The 22281-nt window shown below is 42.3% G+C and overlaps 1 protein-coding gene across 1 annotated transcript in view; it reads left to right on the forward strand.

Moving 5' to 3' along the window:
- LOC138299895 (solute carrier family 46 member 2-like) overlaps positions 1 to 22281 on the forward strand; it is a 140597-nt gene that overhangs the window by 88762 nt on the left and 29554 nt on the right. The window contains exons 2-3 of the mRNA XM_069238596.1: positions 1381 to 1464; positions 13938 to 14094. Coding sequence (XP_069094697.1) covers positions 1381 to 1464; positions 13938 to 14094 — 241 coding nt within the window. The remainder of the gene's footprint in view (positions 1 to 1380; positions 1465 to 13937; positions 14095 to 22281) is intronic.

The raw sequence follows: 22281 nt of genomic DNA on the forward strand, positions 1-22281 counted from the left end.
GAATCTGCCCCAAGGATTCATCTTTCCTAAATAAAACCAAACATTGGAAAGTTGGTCGCAAAATGCAGCGCTAACCTTCCCATTACAATTTTTCGATTTTTGCATATTTTTTCAATATAAAATAATGATATCTTTAGTAATTTGAGTATATGTTTGGTGTTTACTCGTGTATTTTTTGTGAACTACTGTTTTTAATGTTTGACATTTAAGTCGTACACATGCTTGGGGGTCCCCGGCTTCCAGTAGTGATTCAGTAAGGGTGTTCAAGAGTCAAAAGGTTGGTGAACCACTATCCTGTGGATTTAGATTTTGGCAAACAGGATATCTGTCACCATTGTGACGGAGTAACCTGTCCACAGAGTTCTAAATCAGGCCCTAAATATGTATAAGTCTAGAAGACAGAAAAAGAAAAGTAGTTAATGTTAACCAAAATATATCCCTTGTAACATGATCTTCAGGAATAAAAGTATACATTTATTAGTTATATACTTTGCAACCATAATGTTTGGTAATACGCTTAGTCTTTCCATTGGAAGTCATTTCCTGAAAAGCAATGACAGTAAAAAGATCCAATATCTTAAACATACTACTAGACACCATTACTTATATGTATACATGCTAACAAACCTACAAGTACATTACAGAAAATTAAGGAGTATAATTAAATTAAGAATCTTAGGGCCTCATTACGAGGCTAGCAGGCCGTCTGTCGGCCTGTCAGCCCAGTGGAAAGGAGACCGCCACAGAGCTGGTGGTCTTCCCCCATGCCTATTGCGAGGTTTCCACTGGGCCGACTGGTGGAAACCTCTGAGATCAGAAGTTTCTGCCAGTCAGCCCAGTGGAAACCGTGCGGCGGCATTGGCCTCATCACACAGAGGGTGCCCCCACCTCCCTCGGAATGCTCACTGTCTTCTGTAGCAGACAGTTCGCATTCCAAGGGTGCTGGGAAGGGGGCCCCTGCACTGCCCACGGCATGGTTATGCAGTGCAGGCACCCCCCGTGGCCCCCATCACTGCGTTTCTGCCAACCTTTTCATGGCAGGGTCCACACCATGAAAGCCTGGTGGAAACTGGAGTCATGATCAGCACAGTGGCGCCAAACTTATTGCCGCCAAGTTCCTGGCAGGGAGGGCAGTCCCCTGGCGGTCCGACTGCCAGGGTCGTAATGTGGCGGTTGGACTGCCTGGAGTGTGGCGATTCGACCCCCACTGCTGGGTTGGCGGTCCTCCGACCACCAATTTTTGTAATGAGGCCTTTAGTCTTGCTGCCGTGAGAAAGACCAACAAGTATACACAATTTTACAAAACACAGATTGTGCATTGTCATCTTTTTCATGCTATGAACAATTAAGTGACTGTCATAATTTTACCCTTCTCTTTAGCTCGCGCTGTGATGCTGTTTTCCATAATTCCACATCCTACCATCAGATCTTCACTTTCAAAGCTAGTCAAGGGTTCCTCTTATGGTGAGTGCCCTTATCTTTGTTTTTATGTTACATATGGAGGAATGGATAGTGTACTAATGTACCGTGCTAAAATTGTTGTTTATGGTCACGTGCAATATCATATTGTGGATTTTAAAAACAAATGTTTTTCTCTTGGAGATATTTCTAAATGTTGGCCAAATATTCTTACTGTAAATACTGTCAACAGCGCTGAAAGAGAACCAAAGTACCTGGAGGTTAGCTTGTTTAGAAATAACTTTTAATTGTCAACAATGTGTATGTGTGTTTTAATGTACAATGCTGGCAAATTGGTTGCTTTCTAAGAACAACTTTTTATATATTGACTGAAGGTGTAGCTTCTCATTTATTCCAGTTTAAAAGAGAAGCAAACCTGTGGTCAAATGGTAAAAGGGGCAAGGGGTATCACACTTCTAAAGCCAGCACAGTTCTGATTTCAGAGTCGCTTTAAAAGGTATAATGTCAGTAATTGTAACTTTATCCCATCTGTGACTAATCTTATCATGTGTGCCTAATTTACATACTTTCTTAAACACTTGATTAGATTAATTGAGGTTCATTTACATACCTATGGAGTGTAGGACCAAGTGCTACACGTGTAAATGGATGTCGGGGGCTCATTGTCCTCTCCAGGTCTTCATGTGCTAATGTACCTGCAGGGGTGTGGCGTGCAGGAGGCGCAGATAGTAGAAGATGGCCATATGGTTCCTTCCCTTACATAGAACGTGGGCATGCATTGAAAAGAGGGTACTTGCTCATTTGAATACAGTGTGCTCCATTTTAAATGAGGGGATCTATCTGCCCTTGGAGATGTTCTGTGGATCCCAAACAGGCGTATAACTAAATATGACCAGAGGACTTTGACTTTAAGTGCGCCACCAGGGAGTGTGATTACGTTTAACTCACCTAACAGAGAGCACCTTCTTGGAGGTGGCACAGAGAGTTCCAGGAATGCTCATTTGACCCTACTCCCAATGGGGTGAGGTCCACCATCCATGGCCCTTTCTAAAATCAGGCTTTGTGCCTGTACTCTGCAATCTGGACACTGAAGGGCAGGGAGACTGGACTCACACTCATTGAGTGTGGTCTTTAGGGGCACCTTCAGTGGTTCAAGTGAAAGAAAGCATGTAGAATCACAGATCAGTGTTCTTTTCCCAGCTCCTCGTCTGTCTGCTGGGCATGTGCTAAATTTAACAGTTGGTGCATGTGCAGATGATTGCACGTATACTGTTTTTAATGGGGGCAGCACTCTGATCTGAAGGTGCCTCCTTCCTCACACCCATTTACAGCTTGTGAACAACATAGCCTTTGTGACCCCCAGATAAAACCTCTGTGATTACAAACAATGAATTGCATGAATAAAACAAGGTATGATCTTCCAAATTATAGGCAGTACCCGTATCTAAGATACACTCTGGATTTTAGGTTACCAGCGGATTGGGAGACTCACAGTGGAATACCGATGTATTACTTTTATAGATAGATATTCACAGGATAAATATAGGTGCATCTACTCTCTGTTAATTTCTCTTCCATCTATTTCCAATCAAAAATTATAGGTAAATATATTTTGGGAAGAATAGGGGAAGATCCGCGTAAAGGAGATATAGCATCCTTCTTTGCAACATACACAGGTTCCACTGCCGAAAAGGAAACATGGGCATTGTTTGACGTGCTATAGAAGAAGAATCATCATAGAAACAGTAAAAAAGTGAATACAGAACCCTCATGAAGTCCTGTGTAGGGGATGAAACGCGTTGACTCTATTTTTATACAATAAGACTTACAAGAAATGTTCTAGTATTACTGGATTTTTTGAACACTCAAAGAAATCTCTTTGGACCACCTTAGCACTCCCTTTTATGTATGGATTTTGGTAGTGGCAGGATGTATGTTAACCAGTCAAAAGGACTGTTAAGAAGCTCTGTTCTAGCGGAGGGACAAACTCAAGAAGGGGAAGATAAATTATCAAATGAGAAGCAAGCAAATGAGATTGACGAGAAGGCAAACCAATGGTAATGAACGGAGTGACCCAAAGCCCGCTGTACGTATGGGTATTGTCCACAATTGGTATTCAACAACAGACACTTAACTGGTCTGCAATTTTTAACAAATTTAACAGAGTTCTCATATCTGATGACCTTGGTTTCGTAAATAGTATGTCTTAAATTCCGAAATCTACATTTATTCAAGTGTGAAGTGGTTAGAGTCTTTGTTAACCTTGTAAAACTAAAATGCTGCCTGGTTTCATATTAAAGTCTTATGTGAAGAGGTTTCTAAATTTAAATATGTACATATTATAAAGGTACTGGAACAAGAGGTACATGACTGAGAAATTTAGATCAAAAGGAGAATAAACTCACTTCAACAGGAAAATATAATTTCAGCAAAAAAGTATGCCTTGAGATACAGGTCATAATTAGGGGTTTAAATGTATTTTGGTGCCAGTAAGGTTTGCAAAGTTCCCACATCTTTTAGTATACAGCCTAACTTTTCTAAAGGTTGTTCGGTGCGCAGAATCCTCAGGCTTCCATAATGGTAAGTACATTGACAGAATGCATTGCATCACACAAGCGAGCATGCAAAACCGTAGTAAATACCTCCCCCAAATTTGATTTGCCCAAGCAAACTTTTTCTGTTTATTGTAGGATCATTTTCACCGAATAACCATATCATTTCATTCTGATCACACCCTTTCAAAATGGAGAATTGGGTTAGGCCATTGGGGCTGGCACAGCTCCTGAAATGGCATCCTTGAGGAGATAAGCTGTAGATTGATAGCAGACCTTCGAACGTGGCATTGGCATCAAGCTTGTTTACCCAAGGGGAGCAAAATTCCTGAACCCAGGATGGCATTCAGTCACCTGGAGAGGCGTGGTGGTGAATGTATCTGAGCTGGATTAAGTCAGAAGCCATCTTGCAGGCCAGAGTCAACATGAAGTTAGGGACAGCTGGAGGCCCTCCTGGCTTACTAGCATAGCAGGCGGCAGATCTACTTGAGCCCAAAGACTGAGACCTGGGACAACCACGATGGTGTTGTGCGAGTGAGTGAATCCCCACATCCGTACCCACTCCTATTAATGAGTGCACACTGCTGTTAGAGTGCAGTAGTGAGATGAGATCCGAACAACTGACTTGTGCAAGATTATAATAGAGAGCTACTGTAACAAATCAGGGCCTGACTGACCTTTACCTGAAATAGTGACTGGTGAATGGATTGCAGACTAAGAGCTGGCTTCCACATGGTATTGATGAAGGATTTATTGGTGTGGAGTCTGCTGTGAAAAGGAAGACCACTTGTTACCGGACACTATGGGGCATATTTAAGAAATATTCCTTGCACCCCTTAGCGCCACCCTACCACCACCATGTGTGTGTTGTATTTAAAATACGGCACACCATGCCGGAGGGTAGGGTGCAATACCTTAATTTGTTTCAACGCTATTGATGTATTCTGCAGGACTAGTGCTACTCCTGCAGAGTACATAGGGGCCCGTTGTATTAAATGGCATGCCCCCTTTTAATGCCTGCTCTGAGCAGGCGTTAAAAGTGTCGACAAAAATGACACAAGAAAATATTTTAGATTTCCTTATGCCATTTTTTCGGCCCCCTAATGGGAGAACGCCCCCTTTGCATACATTATGCCTGGGGTAGGCATAATGTAGCACAAAGGGTTACAAAGTGGCACAATGCATGCATTGCGCCACTTTGTAAATATGGTGTGGTGTTTTTGGCCTTCTAATGCCACATTAGCATTAAAAAAAATGATGCTAATGTGGCGTTAGAATGGCGCTGGGGGCTCTTAAATATGCCCCTATGATTCTCTTGCAGACGGATATGGAACTTAGAACACACAACCAGTAGGTTGTTTGACTGGGGCGCTCAAGTAACACTGAAGCTTGGGGTGGAGGATGATGTTGGGATTGCGGGGCAGACGCCAGGATTAAGGCCAATGAGAAAAGGGTGCATCAACTGACAGATAGGGGGCAGACACAGCTCAACTTGTATTAAAACTGCATAGAAAATCGAGGAGAGCAGTTGAACGAGGGGGCCTAGTCTGCTGACTGGGAAAGAGAAGTGTCTTCACAAAGATGACTATCTAGCCTGGGGACTCTATTGAAAGGAGTTCCACCACCTCCTCCTTTTCACTAGATGCGGAGTGGTGACCTTCCCTAGGAGCAGAGGAGTCCAGTACAATCATATTACATAATTCAACTGTGGCAATAGCGAGGACTGAAAAATGCCAAGCACAGGAGAAGGTACAGGAGACCAACCCTATTTGAGGCAACCAAAGACTGAGTAGAGGTGGTTGCACTCCGAAATGCTGTTTAGCTAAATTTCCCAAATAAACAGACCACTGTCTGTGACACAAGATCTCCAAGGATTGATTCAACTATGGAGGACTTCATCGCAGACCTCCTGTTTGCCCCCATCACCCAAATAACAGCAGATGAACTCATCTGAACTGAATAACAGCTTGTGGCTAGGTTCTGCAATGTGGAGTACCTAAGTATGACAATGTCTGATCACTCTCTTTCACCACCTTTCAGTGGTTTGAGGTACATGTCTCTCTAATATTTTATCACACAAATTGCAACCCCACAATAGTGCAAGACCCATTGTTTAAAGGCATTGTATTTTATACCACAGTGAATTACTTTGAGGAAAATGCTGGTTGAGTGAGAGCAAAGGGATTGAATTGAGGACTTTCAAGATAGTAGCCAAGTGATTATACAGAGGGTCTGACTTGGACAGAAAATAGGCTTTGGCATCAAAATAAAAGTGGCCCCCATAAGTGAATTAGCTCGCTAAAAAAGCTGCACATGTCTGCAAATTGGAGCAGGTTTGAATTTGTAAAGACATGCTGTACAGGAGTTTTGCAAGGTTTGGAAGACTGCATGGATTCGATCTTGCTGCCGGCAATATTTGATTTATTAGCTGGGAAATTAACAATAAAAAACCAGCTTGGCCGACCATAAAACAGGCCCACAAGCAGCCAAAAAACAGCCCACACACTGACCTGTCAGATCAGCACATTGGACACTGCTTGAATGCCCTATAGGCCAGTCCCACCCGATTATGCATTTGAGCTTCCTTCTCCAAAGAAGTGCTAGCACAGGAGAAAGTCCTAAGAGATATTGAGATTAGGCTGGTTCATGATCTTAACATAGCAACAGCTCATGTGGCATACTGTGAGAGGATCATGCTATGCTACTACAAATAAAAACATGGCTAGATGTCAGGGAAAACACGCCGAGGGTGCACGAGGGAGAGAAATCAGGCTACCAACTAGCTCGAGTGAAGACTACTGATGGTGAGATGTGATACACATAAGACAATATTAAAATAATCTTTGTGGACTACTACTCCTTCTACCTCAACACTACCTGGATGTGACCAGTGGATTTTATTGCTTCTCTGGTGGGGACCTTGCTGCCTGTCCTGTCTCTAGACGTTCACTCAGGTGGAATTCTCAAGTACGTCAAGATTGATACCTGGAAGGAATACTCTGGTATAACTGGCCTCCCATCCATGTTTTATAGCATATATAAACATATTTATAACTGGCCTCTCATCCGTGTTTTATAGCATATTTAAACAATTGCCTCCACCCCATCTTTTGCCTATCTACAGTCCTCACTAGGAAGGAGTTGACTGCATCCTCTGGCAACGGAAGCTGTGGTGATCCCCAGTCCTGATAGCAGCCGCCTTTGTAGATCATCGTATCATTATTGATGTTGAACATGGTCCATGAAATACTGACAAAAACAACTGCAAGTAAACTACAAAAGGCTCTTCTATCCCTGACACACCTTGAACAGAGAGGGTGTATCTCGGGCCACAGTACATCGCCAAACTTCAGAAGATTGTTTCGCAATCTTGACAGTCTCCCTCAACAGTGCTGGATGTCCTCCGTAGCCCCACTAGATACTGAAAAAGCCTTTAACCCCCTGGAATGGTGTACGGAGTGCTGCAGGCCATGGAATTTGTCCATTTAAAACACAATGGATCAAACTACTATACAGTGAACCAACAGCTCATGTCCGGAAAAAGTAAATAATGTCTGAAAGTTGGAAGGTACAACAGGGCATGTGACAAAGTTGCCAACTGTCTACCTCTTCTTTGCCTGTTACATGGAGTCACTGACTTGCCGAGTATGATGGAGGAACCACCCACAAAGGTGGGAAGATATATGGCATGCTACATTCTTTTCCTATTTATGTACACAACATTCATCTGTTTTTGTGAGACCTGCTGCTTGGCCTGTCTCTAGGGGTCAATGTACATGAAGACTTTGCTACAATGTCTGGGCTAACTGTTAACTGGAACAAGTCATGTATGGCTTCCCCTCACAACAAGGCAATGTTATTGTCTTATCTGTTTATGCACATCAAAAATTGGCACAAGATACTTTAAAATATCTGACGTTAATGTTTACCATGCAGATGTAGACATCTGTGCGAGAGACTTAGTGGGAGAAATGTGTTAGAGAGCCTTCCAATGCAGGGTGTGTTGCCGTAAGATGGAGATGCTCCTCCGTCCTTTGTATTACTTCACAAACTTGGAGGGGGGTCGCTTCGACTTGCTCCTATGAGCATTGTAGACCCTTCTAATTGATTTGATATGGAACTTTGGGAGGCAAAGGTTTGCACTGCAGAAGTTTATGCTTCAGCTTGCTGAGGGCTGACTGGGAGTTCGAAACTTTGAACATTACTTTTTCGCAGCACAACTGATGCTAAGTAGCACACTGGCTAAACTGGATAAGAGTGAGCAGATGAAATACACTGATGGGGCGCTAGCAAACGATCCCTGACATTCTTCATTTGGGCTGACAGCTGAAGCAAACTAACTCTTCTTAAACTGGTAGAAGCAGCATGCATCTGCTAGTGGAGATGTGTTCCACTCCTAAGAGGAACTGCTGTTACGGTGCCTACTAGGGTTTAGACTGTGGAGTTAAAAAACCAGTGAGGTGTTGTGGACGGATGCAAGAATCCTAGCAGTAGGACATTTATTTGAAGCCAGCTCCTTACATTCAAGGAGACTAGGCTCACCTGTGACCTTCTGTAAGACCATTTGTAATGCATGGCCATTTGGCTAGCATCTTATGTCACACCAGGGTTGTGAATACCCAGCCCTTAGTGCATAAGGTTTTCAAACTGATTCTTTCGCTGGCTAAAAAAAGGTTGTGGTGACTGAGTTATACATGGTCAGTTAGAGCATGTTTTGTGCAGAGCTGCGCGAGATTAAGATGAAGTGGGAAACAGACCTAAACCATGAATTTGCAGAAGATGACTGGGATGGAGGAACAGAGGCCCATATTTATACTTTTTTAGTGCCGCATTTGCATTGTTTTTCACGCAAAAGCGGCGCAAAGTTACAAAATACAATTATATTTTCACAGTTTGCACCACTTTTGCGTCAGAAAATGACGCAAATGCGGCGCTAAAGAAGTATAAATATGGGCCAGAAAATGTGGCCTGCATGTCTAGAAAAGTGTGATTCCAGTTTCTGCTGTTCATATATCTGTATCAGACATACCTGAAGCCTAGTCAGGTAGCCAGAATGTACATGATCCCTAGGCCCAGATTTATGGTGGCCTAGCCCCATTCCAACGCCACATTAGCGTCATTTTTTGTTACGCTACTGTGCCGTTGGAAGGGCAAACACGCCACGGCATATTTACACTTTGTAACCCCATGCACCAAACTTTGCCTGCGCCAGTCATAATGTATGCAAGGAGGGTGTTCCGGCATTAGGGGGGCTGTAAAAATGGCACAGTCTATGAGATTCCTTTGCGCTATTTTTATCAGCATTTTTTAATGCCTGCTAAGGTCAGGTGTTACAAAGAAGCTCTCATTGTGTTCAATGGCCTCTGGGTGCTTTGCACAAGTAACGTCATCATTTTTTATGCTAGTCCTGCAAAGCGCCGGACTAGCGTAAAAAATTATGACGCTAGTCCCCCTGACTACTGCCATGGTGCGCCGTATTTGGTGGCATTAAGGGGGTGCTAAGGGGTACAATAAAAGTGGCGCTGCACTAGGTGCAGCACCACTTTTCATAAATCTGGGCCCTAGTTCTAGATGTCCCAAGTGCAATGATGAAAATACTAATTTCTACCACTTGGTGCGGCATCGCCCAGGGAGCCTCTTTTTGTAATGCAGCAATGCAGTTGACTTCAGTCACGGATATAGAAGGTATGCACTGTAATGGGTCCCAGTCTCCCCTGGCATTATAGTGCACACAAGGAAGAGCAGAGTGGAGTGCAGATTCATCCACCTGGCCAAGATATAAGCCAGGCGATTAATAGCAATGGCTTGGTTATCCAGTAAGGTCCCATTGCCACAAGCTGTGGGGCTGAGATTACTCATTAGGCAGAAGCTGAAGAAAACACGATCAGAGCTCTGGGAGCTAAAACAGGCAGCACGGAAATGGCACAAGCTCGGGGCTTGCTGATAATAATGATAGTCATGGTGCTGAATAGTAGTAGTAAGATGAAAAAGAGTCATGGGCCATGTGTACTTTAACCAACAAGAAAAAAAACGTCTGCCCACAGTGTATGAATAAATTGTAAAATGGAGTGACGAAAACTGCGCACTGTATTTTTTTGTTTTTCAATGCTTAGAAGATGAACGTATTATATTATATATATTCAATGAGTGATATGTAATCTGCTTCGACATTCGTTAGTATTACGATGCAGAAAAGTATTAAAACATTTTAAAAATGAGTGGTGGGAAAAGTTATGTAGACATTTTCTATACAACGTTATCTTTTGCTGAGTTTTTTAAAATAAAAACCTTGCATGATGGAAAACGTTATGTGCTTTTTTCTATACATCCATCTTTTGCTGAGTTTTTTTTCTATGCACAATGGCAAATGTATGCAAGCTTCATCCCTGCGACTTTCTCATTTGCTATTTTTTTTTTCTATGGACAATTGTAATGTATGCAGAATGTTTATTTGCACGTTTACAGCTTGCAACTTAAATTGTTGAAAAAACATTCCCACATGCATGAAGGAAATATAAAACTTTATTATTTGGAGAAGTTGGTAATATTCCGTAGAAGTGAAGGTTACCAGAAAAAAAAGTTTGTGCACCTTATTCACTGCATGCGTAGCTTTTATGCGGCTTCATAGTGATATAACGATGTAATTCTTATCACAAACAGAGTAGTAACTAGACACATTGAGGAAGCTTTCAACAGCGCCTGTGAAGCTGGCTGTGGTAAATTAATTAAAAAGAACCCTATGAAAATCACAGGAGAGCAATAGCCCAAGGAAAAGGAATATTACATTTATAGACAGTGCATAATTACTTGCTGCACTGAGAGAAATGCAAACTATAAAGGCCAGCATATGTGACTAATTCCATGGCACCAAAGGTGGGAAGTGTATTTCCATCTGTGGTGAGTGAGGAGTGGAAAGGTTGAATTTTCCTGATGCTCTTAGTGCGCCATCCAGAATGCCATAAGGTGTGTGTTCGAAAGAGACAACTGTTGAGTTTGAAGGAAACCTGAATGTCCACATAGGTATGAAAATACCTATACCATGACTTGAAACGTACAATAAAAAGAACATTTGAAACATCCAACCGCTGTACGGAGCCAATTACTTAGTGATGTTGGCAATGTTGTAATATCACCTGAGGAGATATGCACAGCACAGGTATTCAGGTAAAAATGGAATCAGAAGGGATCCTTTTTTGACATCTTCAGAAAAGAAAACATGAAAAAAGTTGTTGTCAATGTTGTCAAATGCTATAGTTATATCTTCTAGCTGTAATGCAGTCTCACACTTGGATGTTACAATTAATCCTTGGTGGCCATCTTAGTACCCCTTCCAAGCAAAAGCAGTAGGAGGATTTATGAGCTGCAGATGGACTTCATATCATTGGCCGGTTATTACTACAACAGGCAGCCGGATACGAAATGGGACATATCATCGAACAAGCTTCTGCCTCAAAACGCTAGAGGCTTTCTAAGATCTATTGGTTTCTCTAGTGAGATATCATTTGTTCATACAACAGTTGGATATCATCCACATTTTCGATGCATGATAGTACATATTTAGGTGCTTTGAAGAGCTGAGAACAGTTTTTGATGCACACAGTATTAATGACATTACATTATATTTATTGTAACCTCACAGATATGTAAAATATGAGATTCTAGAATAACAGTTTATTGGACTGTCACTGAGCCATTACAAAGGGCTACGATCCTGCATTTCTCACAAGCTATTATAAACACCTAAATATCAAAAAAATGTTACACCTCAGTAAGTCTTGGAAAAGTCCTGAAGATTTGGAAATGATACTTGTGTCAGCTGGATTTTTAACGCGTCATTGTTGGTGTGAATTTCTGGATCAGTTAGTTGTTAATAAAGTGAAAATGATATATTTTGATAGTACATTGTGTCCCATGTATGATATTTACAGAATAAAGTGCGACTTTATTAGTGTGGGCAGAATGTGTCGCAGCCAATATATTGTTTGCACATCTCTGGTCCCATCATAGAGCGGCAGGAATTGATTCTGGTTCGTAACCACTAATTGATTAACAAATGCCTTATACGATGTACAACGTGCTATCGAGATGATTGGGTAGAGCTTGGAAAGATGGTGCTTGTGTAAGACATCAAACATTAAACTCGATGATATAGATCAATGGCTGGCTGCAGAAGCAAAGTAGAGCCAACGAAAGGAAGCAAATTGTAACGAGGACGTTGACAATAGAGTTTACGTTTTAGGAATTTTCATTTCTTTTTACCTTGTTTTATGGACTGTATCAAAGAAATATAAATACATTTTAACCTAGAAAAGAATCAGAATCGGAAAACTAGGTGGGATTTACCCCTGCTCGGCACTTTGACCCGCGCTAGCTTTTAGGCTAATAAGTACCCAACACTTCCCCTTTGAAAAGTAAGTTGAGTGCTCGAGCAGAAAGAAAGTGATATAGTGAATGAAATGTTACTAACTTGTGAGAAGAATCATCAGATTTTAAGATGTTCGTTTGAGTGCGCCTCTATGAAGCAAGTGACATAAGCAATATTATTTTCCTTATTATATGCATTTGGAAGTTGTCTTGCATATACGTCTATCCTGATGACACCTACTCTTCAACCCCTTGCCCTCAACTCTTTCTATGGCATCAAGGTCAAACATAGGTGAACGAGACTCCGTCCATTTCATATTTGCTCTAAGTGGTTCTCAAACTTTTTCAAACCAGGATCAACTTTTGAGAACAACAAACATTTGTGACCCACCTACCTTTAATGGAGACGAGGGTGACTTTCTATGTAACTAAAGCATTGTGTTGTAGCGCACTGTCATTTAGAGATAGAATATTTTCAATTGAAAAGCCCCCTAAGTTTGCACAGACCTACAGTTTTACTGATAAAACTATATAGCACACAAATGATGATGTATGGAAATGAGGTTTCTGTCAATATTTATAATTTGTTTGTCACCAATGAAAGTGGCCTTATTTGTTTTGATCCTATTAAAATCTCTGTTTCCTGTGCACTTCAGAATTACAAAAAATGTGCTTCATTTTTTATTTGCTACCTGCTGAAAACACATTTTGTTGTGCATTGCAAAAAACAACATCCTAAAGTTGTCACATAATTGACTTTAAAAACTCTTTTCACTTTGCAGTCAGAGAAAGAAAAGTGAATAAACAGTAGATTGTTAGAAGACATAAGCCCTCATTATGATCATGGTGGTGTGGGGTGCCATGCCGGCGGTAGCGGGAAATCCCACCATCCAGCATGGCGGCCAACACCGCCATATAATGATGAAAGGAAGGGCCGCCATCGGCTGCCCTCCTACACCGCCAGGCTGCCTCCGACAGGCGGCCTGGCGGTGGACGGCATCATTATCCTACTGGGCAGCGCTGCTGCCCCTTGGATAATGATCCCAATTCCCCCAGCCTTTCCCTGGCGGGGAAGCGACAGAAAGGGTGCTCCCAGGCCCCCTTGGGGGCCCCTGCACTGCCCATGCACTTGGCATGGGCAGTGCAGGGGCCCATGTGCAGTGCCCCATCGTGCAGGTCACTGCCCGATTTACGGGCAGTGATCTGCGCGACGGGTGCAGCTGCACCCGCCGCTCAGAGGCATTGAAGGCGGCCCGGCCAGGCATTCTGCTGGGCTGGCAGGCAGAAACAATGTTTCCGCCCGCTGGCCCAGCAGAATGTTTGTAATACGGCCGACAGGATCCCAGGGGGGCTGGCGGTCGTTAGAAAGACCTCCAGCCTGAACACGGCGGTGAAAACCGCTGTGTTCAAAATGAGGGCCATAGTGTGACATTTGACCACTGAAGTTAAAGCACAGCAAATGTGACAAGATAAAGAGCATTTAAAGTAATTTTTATTTATTGCTTGGACTTTCCCTAACCACCAATAATCAGCTTGTGACCCACAGTTTGGGAAACACTGCTCTAAATAATACCTGTCCATGTCTATCCATCTTCTTCACAGGGAAAATCTTTGTTGTGCTACAGTTATCATTAACAGTCTCAGGAGTAGTCTCTTCGACAGTCTACAACATGATTTATCAAGATACACTGGAATGGTTCAGCGGGTTCTGTTTCCTATTATCATTTGTCATTGGCATTATAAGTATCATTCCAATCAGGTAAGAGCTAATTTACTGTACTACGATTATGTTTCTAAACAAGGACAATTTAATTTTATGTTGGGAAAATATTCACAAAATGTTATGCTTGCCATAACTGGTTAATTAAACTGTTGTCATCTTTAGACCTGTTATTGCCACATCAGAATTCTCATTGCTGCTTCTTCTACCAAGCTTCTTCAGGGCTCATATATTGATATGTCCAATTATTTTTCAATGTCTATACGTATTTGCGACTACTTCAACAATTTCTAACTCCATCCTTGGAAAAGAAGTCTGCCACCATACTTCAGAACAAGAACTGTATTGGAACTCAGAGGATGCATTCTGTGTGCAAAAGATGGGTCACTTTTATATGTGGCAACAGAATGACAAAACTGCATTACGCATAGCATTTTCTTAAAAATAATTTGTGTTGAAATGTTTAAATCACCCTTCTTCCCGGATACTGAAGTAGGACTGTGTGTGTCTGCTCCAATGTATTTTTTTCATAATGGTGTATATTAGGTACATACATTATTTGCAATGCTTGTAAAAGCAATTTCATTTTAACCAATCATTAGTGCAATTCAACAAAATACACCTTCTATCTCAGTTTTACCAACGTTTCCAAGGGCCTGCCTGTCGGCCCAAACTGGAAAGTATTAGACATATTTGGCATACCAAAACAGTACTGCAATATGTCATAAGAGAACCATCGGCACTGCTCTTTAAGAGAAAAAAGCAGTTTGACAACAGTTTGAAAATTGTGCCTTTAAATGCTCCATTCCTTGAAAGTTATCATGGGGATAATTCCTCAGAGAGGTACAGCATCCTGGATTCGCCCTTTTTGCCTGGTCAAATTTGGACCGTCCTTTTACCTTATCACAACTTTAAATGTTTATCAGCTTACGTTTTCCTGGTAGGTGACCCCTATTCTCCTGACACCCACTTAAAGATCAAACTTCTTTACCACGCCATAATATATATTGTGTTGGAAATGCCAATAAAATGTATTACGTTTTTCTATACAGTAGTCCCAACAATTTTTTTACATGAAATTTAAATTATTCTTTTTTTAAATAATTTTTCAGCAGAGAACCTCTTCAAGGTCCACATAGAAAAGGTCGGCAGAAACTTTTTTTGTTCGGTTCAGTGAATTTGGGACAGACATTAAAACATATCAGGGCTTCTTTTGTGAACTGTTTCCGGGGCTAGACAGGAGTGTTATGTGTTGTGCCCAAATATGAATCCTTCCTGTGTTTCTAGCTGAGATTCTCTCTAGGACCACTACTTCATGTATCATTTTACAGAGAAATTTCTTGAATGAGTTGGAATTACTGTGTGTCTTCTCCTGAAAGTACAGATGTAGTCTCCAGTCCTCATGGTTTTTCATTATTGTCACATCGCTCAGTACTTGGCTGGGCTTGAGTTCCCTTGTTATTGTGCTGACGCATATTCACTTACGTTCGAAATTTGTAGCGTGGCAAGTTGACTTCAGAAGTGGTATTTTTGACACTGAAAAAGAGAGAAGGGGGTTTTGAAAATGGTAATGGTGTAAAGAGCTGGGTCTGCGTTGCCTTTCATTAGCAACAAGCATTGGCAATCCAAAAGACCTGGCTTTAAATGAATGATTATGGTAGTGTGAAGCATTACAAGTAAAAAGCATATGAATGGATGTGTATTTATGTGGAAGCAAAGCACTGTAGAATAATATTGGTGAAGGTTAAATGGTCAGGTGACTGTTGCACTGTTAAGGCTAACCTAAATATCCATGTAGGTTAATAGCTGTCCTGATCCCACCTGTGCTGGTGCCAGAGAAAAATACCATACATTATCTGGTTATTTAAGACACTTTAATAGCATTACAAGGTTATGTGTGTGTCTCTGAAAGTTCAAGCTCAAGCAGCTAGATAAATACACAAATTGATCTCAGCTGTGTGGAGGGCAAAGCACACAACGTCTGACTAATCAAAACATGTACTCCTGGCTCCCAACATGTGGGTGGAGCCAAAGCCTCTCTCTAGTGATGCTCACATAATTGTCTGGCAGACCATAAACAGTTGAAGCTGGAAAAGGTAGGGCACACTGTCTGGTGGTATTGTAGTGAGGTTCCTATAGAGACCTGCCAGAGGGTGATTTCAGGATCTTGGGAAAGGTATTGTTGGGATTTTGTTTAGAAAACATGAAATAGGGGGGGGGGGGGGGGCTCCAATTTGTGGAATGCACAATGGGTGGTGCAGAGTATCTTGAGAGGGACAGAGAGGCAATGCAGGGATGTCACATGGCAACCTTGGCAATGTTTCCAAGGGTACAGTCCTTGCCTGAATTGTGCCTGTCCCATAGATAATGAATTTGCATAAATCACATATTTCTGGTTTGTGACCTTCCACTCATCCCCACCATCTTAATCATTTATATTGGTTACTTTCACCTTGCATAGGTAGTGCCAAAGTTTGGTGTGTTTTGTTATTATTTTCCCATTGCTTCTACAAGTCTCCTGCCTTTTTTCCCATCTTCACACCTTGCACTATTTCATCTCCCTTCCAATATGTCTTACATGCTAAATGTTCAAGTGTCTGAATCCTATGGGAAGTGAAGTGGCTCCAAGGGCTCTCGATTCTTTCCCAGCCGTACCTTAATTACATGTTGGGTCGATGTCATTTTTCTAGCAGTCATTTCAGCAACTGTCCTTTAGTCACAGAAGTAGCTAGAATAATACTTGGGAAAGTCATATGTTTGGATCCCAGGTCCCAGCACCAGGGCATAATAATTTCAGTCCTGTCCTTTTCATCTCTTTACTCTTTTCAGCCTTCCCTTTGGTCCTCGAGCCTTGTAGGCCTGTTGATAGGTCAGCAAAACATTTCCCATGTGTACGTCATATGGTGGTTCTTTGCAATGTCTCTTTATGACATTGTGTCCTCTTTGAAAGGTGGTGCTGGTCTGCGTGCTTACTGAATCTCCCATGGGCCCAAGATATCCACTGCAATCTTTCCCTGTTCCAGGGCATTCTGATAAATTGGCAGACATCAGGAAAGCTGTGGTTTTATGATCCATCAGCACTACCATACTGCCCTATTCAAGAAGGCTGTACCTCATGTCCCATTTCAACAAAAATCTGTTTCTTGTTGTGTGTAGTGTTTCTTGACTATTCTGCCTAGATGTATATTCAATGTCTGTCCTACTTTAATTTGTCTTGGCTGCCATTAAAATCTAAGAGGGCTTGCAGGCCTGTTTGAAAACATTTCATTGTTGGACAAGGTATGTTGGCTTCACTAGAGCTCCTCGGATAGGCCTTGTGGACTTTTTGGAGGTTCTATAATGGAGTGATAAAATTTCTAGGAGCTTCTGGAGCAATTGTTCCAGAAACTTCCAGATTTTCTCCTTCCTCTTCTTAGGCATGCCAAAGAAACACACTATTATCTTGTGTACTGTGGTAGAAATGGGGTTTCTGGTTGGCAGTCAGTTTGCAGTCTTTCCAAGCAGGGACCCTCACTGTAGTCAGGGCAATGGAGATACACATTTAAGATAACCCCTGCTCACCCCCTTGGTAGCTTGGCACAAGCAGTCATGCTTAGCTCAAAGGCAATATGTAAAGAATTTGTACCAACACACACACAGTAATACACTGAAAACACTACAAAATGGACACCACACCAGTTTAGAAAAACGGGTAATATTTATCCAAATCAAAAAAAATCCAACATACATATGACAAGATATGAATTTTCAAAAGAATAAGAGTCTTACTCCAAAGAACACAATGAAAACATTGATTTTACACAATGTACCTGGTTTGTGTCAAAAATAAAGCCGCACAGGCGAGCGTGAGTCAAAAAAGTCAGTAATGCGTTGATTCCTTACTTGCAAGTGAGGCTGTGCGTCGTTTCTTCTTCAGTCAGGTAAGCGATGCACTGCTTTTCTGCGTCGATTTCTGGACATTGCAGCTGGGATCCACGCAGGCTTGCATTGATTTTTGACACTCAGCGATGATGCGTGAGAAATCCTGTTGCACAGTGTTGGAAAACCGCGCTGCATGGGGTTTGCGTCGTTATCAGCAGCCGCAAGCTGGTGTTGTGTCGTTTTTCCAGTCGCAATGCAGGTGGAATGTCGATTTTATTTGCAAAGCGGGTGTCGCATCAGTTTTCAGCCACGTTGCAGGTGGTGCTTCGAAAGTGTCCCAGCACGGTGTTCTGTGCGTGGATTTCAATCCTTGTTCTGCCAACTTCACCTCCCAAGGGCCCAGGGACTGGATAGGGCACCACGTGGCGGGGTAGTAGTCTCAGGAGAGAGTCCAGGTGTTGGCAGAGGAAGTCTTTGATGGTCCTGAGACTTCAAAACAGAAGGCAAGCTCAGTCCAAGCCCTTGGAGATTCTTCACAAGCAGGAACATACCACAAAGTCCAGTCTTTGTCCACTCTCAGGCAGAAGCAGCAACTGCAGGCCAACCCAGCAAAGCACTGTCACAGGCAAAGGGGCAGTACTCCTCTTCCATCTCTTCTTCTTGGCAGAGGTTCCTCTTGATTCCAGAAAGTAATCTAACAATCTGGGGTTTTTGATCCACTACTTATACCCTTTCTGCCTTTGAAGTAGGCTCACTTCAAAGGAAAGTCTCAGTTGTTCACAAGATCCTGCCTTGCCCAGACCTAGCTCCAGACTCACACCAGGGGGTTGGAGACTGCACTGTTTGAGGGCAGGCACAGCCCATTCAGGTGTAAGTGACCACTTCTCCCTCCACTCTAGCCCAGATGTCCCATCAGGATACGCAGGCTATACCCCAGCTCCCGTTGTGTCACTGTCTAAGAGAGATTCACAAACAGCCCAACTGTCAGTCTGTCACAGACAGGGAATACACAAGCAGGCAGAGTCACAGAATGGTTTAAGCAAGAAAATGCCCACCTTCTAAAAGTGGCATTTTCAAAATGGCAATTTAAAAATAAACTTTACCAAAATAAGTATTTTTAAATTGTGAGTTTAGAGACACAAAACTCTATTTTTCTATCTGCTCTCAAAGGGAAACTGCGCTTAAAAGACATTTAAAGGCACCCACATGTTAACCTAGGAGAGAGCTAGGCCTTGCAACAGTGAAAACCGAATTTGGGAGTATATCACTCTTAGGACATGTAAAACACATCAGTACATGTCCCACCTTTAACATACACTGCACCCTGCGGCTACCTAGGGCATACCTTAGGGGTGCCTTACATGTATAAAAAAGGGAAGGTTTGGGCTTGGCAAGTGGGTACACTGGCCAATTCAAATTGGCAATTTAAAACTGCAGACACTGCAGTGGCAGGTCTGAGTCGGTTTCACAGAGCTACTTATGTGGGTGGCACAATCAGTGCTGCAGGCCCACTATAGTACCATTTGATTTACAGGCCCTGGGCACCACTAGTGCATTGTATTAGGGACTTACTAGTAAATCAAATGTGGCAATTTTGAAAAGCCAGTTACATATACATTTTATACAGGGAGCATTTGCACTTTAGCACTGGTCAGCAGTGGTAAAGTGTCCAGAGTATTAAAAACAGCAAAAACAGAGTCCAGCACACTGTCAAAACATGGGAAGCAGAGGCAAAACTAGACAGGAGAGACCACGCCAAGGATGCCAGGTCTAACATACTGTGATCTTCTCTTTGATTCTCTGCCTCTGTGAGCAGGATCCACCATATCCTATTTCCCCTCCCAACTCTCTCTTCCATTTCTTTTGGATGCTGCTACTGATTCCTCCCATTTTAAGTTTAATTATCTCAGCATGGGTGTTCTGAGCGTAGACATTTATAACTTTGATTATCACCATGAAAGATTCTGCTTCAGTATCTTCTGTGTGACCTTTCCATTTCCTGTCAATCCTGTTTGTTGTGTGGTGGCTAGTACTTAGTGCTAGGCTACCATTTTGTCTGTGACTATCTGCAGTTTTAACAGTTTTGCTTCTACTGAACTATTTTTCTGCTAACTTGCTGATAATGTGATTTGTTACAGGGTTTGGTAGATTAAACCAAATGTGTTCATGGACCGAAGGGTGGTCTGCTTATAAATTGGTGCTTTCTACTTTCTACTTTAAAGCCTACTTACTTGGAGTGGATTAGGTACTCATGAAGCTAGTCACCTTATTGTCCTTTTAAAGTTGCTGATTAATATTGAGTGGACCTCATGGTCTCTTCTGTGTCTTAATGCTTCTCACTGAGAGACTACCATGTTTACACTTGAATGTTTCTCACATAACTTCCTTTTGCTGGTCGCCACCAGTTTGAGCAACTCAGCAGGTCTTGTCTACCTGGGTAGGCTACTTATCTGCCCTTGCCTGTTGTTAAAAATGGGATTAATAATTTGGGAGGTTGCACCCCTACAAAAATCAGAAAAACACTCTCGGTAAGTCAAAACACAGTTCTGAGAGAATCTCTGTTCAGCCCCTCGTAGCTATTCCATATGTACCAGCGATTCCCATAGATGTGGGTGCTAGCTTCTTGCAGTGCCAACACTTTTTAAAGTAAAGAACACAACACAATAAAATTCCCATACCAATGTAGAAAAAAACAGAGAAAAATGTCAATAAGCAGAAATAAACCCAAGATCATCATAATACTTGAAGGGGATAGAGATTTCTTAATGTAATGCAAAAAGCACATAGAAGTCAAGTACTGTGGAAAACCAACAGTTTGTTGTAAACCAGGACGTAAGCACAATTTCAGACTGGTCACGAAGGAGATTTTGAATATACCACACAGATTGTCCTAGTCAAAGGTTTTAACTTCCGATGTAGTTTTCAACTGCTGGGAAACCATCTTCTGGTCAGTCATGCAGCCTCAAGCTCCTACAGGCCTCAAATTCCTAAGGGCAGGTTTCTGGGTACCCAGTCCCTATCAAGCCAGGTCTAGTCCTCTTTAGTCAGATGGGTCCTCGTGAAGCCGAGAGTCCTTCTCCTTATTGTTTCCTTGAAGCAGGTTAATAGGAGGCCAACCACCTGACTTTTGAAGAGTAGTTCTAGTTCCTAGGTGCCAGGAGGGTTCAGGAGTACTCGAGTCCTTGTATGAGTCATTTTCTTCTAACAGGAGTCAAAAGTCAAGATTCTTCTTCCAGCAGGACTGTCTTCGTTAGATTGAGTCTTCCTGTATCAAGGGATGTTCTTGGGAAGTGATGGTTGAGGTGGAAGGCTTCTCATGTGCTGTAGCCAGTGACTGAAGAAAATCTGACACTCAGTTCTAACAAATGTATTGCAGCCCTCACATCCTTTTATGGCACACTGTATTTGCCTTACTGCAAAATTACACAGGATCATCCGTTTTAACATGGCAGGACCTAGCTGCCACTTGGTGGGGTGACCTCAGCTTCTTTGCCACTCCCCTACCTGGCATGGTCAAAAGTGGTCTTTCTTTCTATGGTGGCTGTGGCCTTACTGTTTCGGAGGGTCTTGAGGGTAAATTGGAGAAGCTCTCTTTGTCATATCCAAGTCAAAATAGGTAGTGCTAAATCTGCCCTTTGTTCTGCTAGCTGTTCCCAGCTAAGCATTAAAAGGGTAACATCCATCAGCCTTTCTTCAGGTCCCAAGGCAAGACGTTGTCCTCTGAGCCTGAGTTAACGCCCCCAACAAAGGATATGTATTCCAGCTCTGGAGGTGTGATAGGTAGCAGAAATGCTCATCCCCCCTACTGTAACTAGAGACTGACTGCCTAAGAGGGGCCTGGAAATAATTAGGAGAAACTCCCATCTCCGGAAATCTCAAAGTCAAAAGAGGTAATAAGAAAGCTGCACTGTGTTCTGCTAACTGCTACTTTCCACTCCTGGATAGCTAATCCCTGCTAAATGGTCAGCAGATAACACCCATTAGCCTTCACTGGCCTTAGAGGCAAGCCATTGTCCTCTGAACCAAAGTTGGTAACACCCCCAGCCAAAGAGATGGATTGACGTTTAGGAGGTGTGATGAGGGGAAGAACTGGTTTTAAGCCAGTTCTGGCTCAGGCATCCTAAAGTATATTTTTATAAAGGTATTTTTCTGTTTAAGTTATCAAAAATCTAATTTTGCCATGAAGCCAGATTTGAAAAACTAAGCAGGAAATAACTTTGAAGCATTTTGTTAGCCCTTTCTTAAGCAGAGGTGGAAAATAACGTTTTTGATCTCACCTGGGCCTCTTTAGGGAGATGTCTACACAGACCCAAAGCATGAAGTAACTTTTGATTTTCATTTCACCCTGAGAACACACTAACCCTG

The sequence above is a fragment of the Pleurodeles waltl genome, chromosome 1_2, assembly GCF_031143425.1.
Source record: "Pleurodeles waltl isolate 20211129_DDA chromosome 1_2, aPleWal1.hap1.20221129, whole genome shotgun sequence".
NCBI classification, from domain to species: Eukaryota; Metazoa; Chordata; class Amphibia; order Caudata; family Salamandridae; genus Pleurodeles; species Pleurodeles waltl.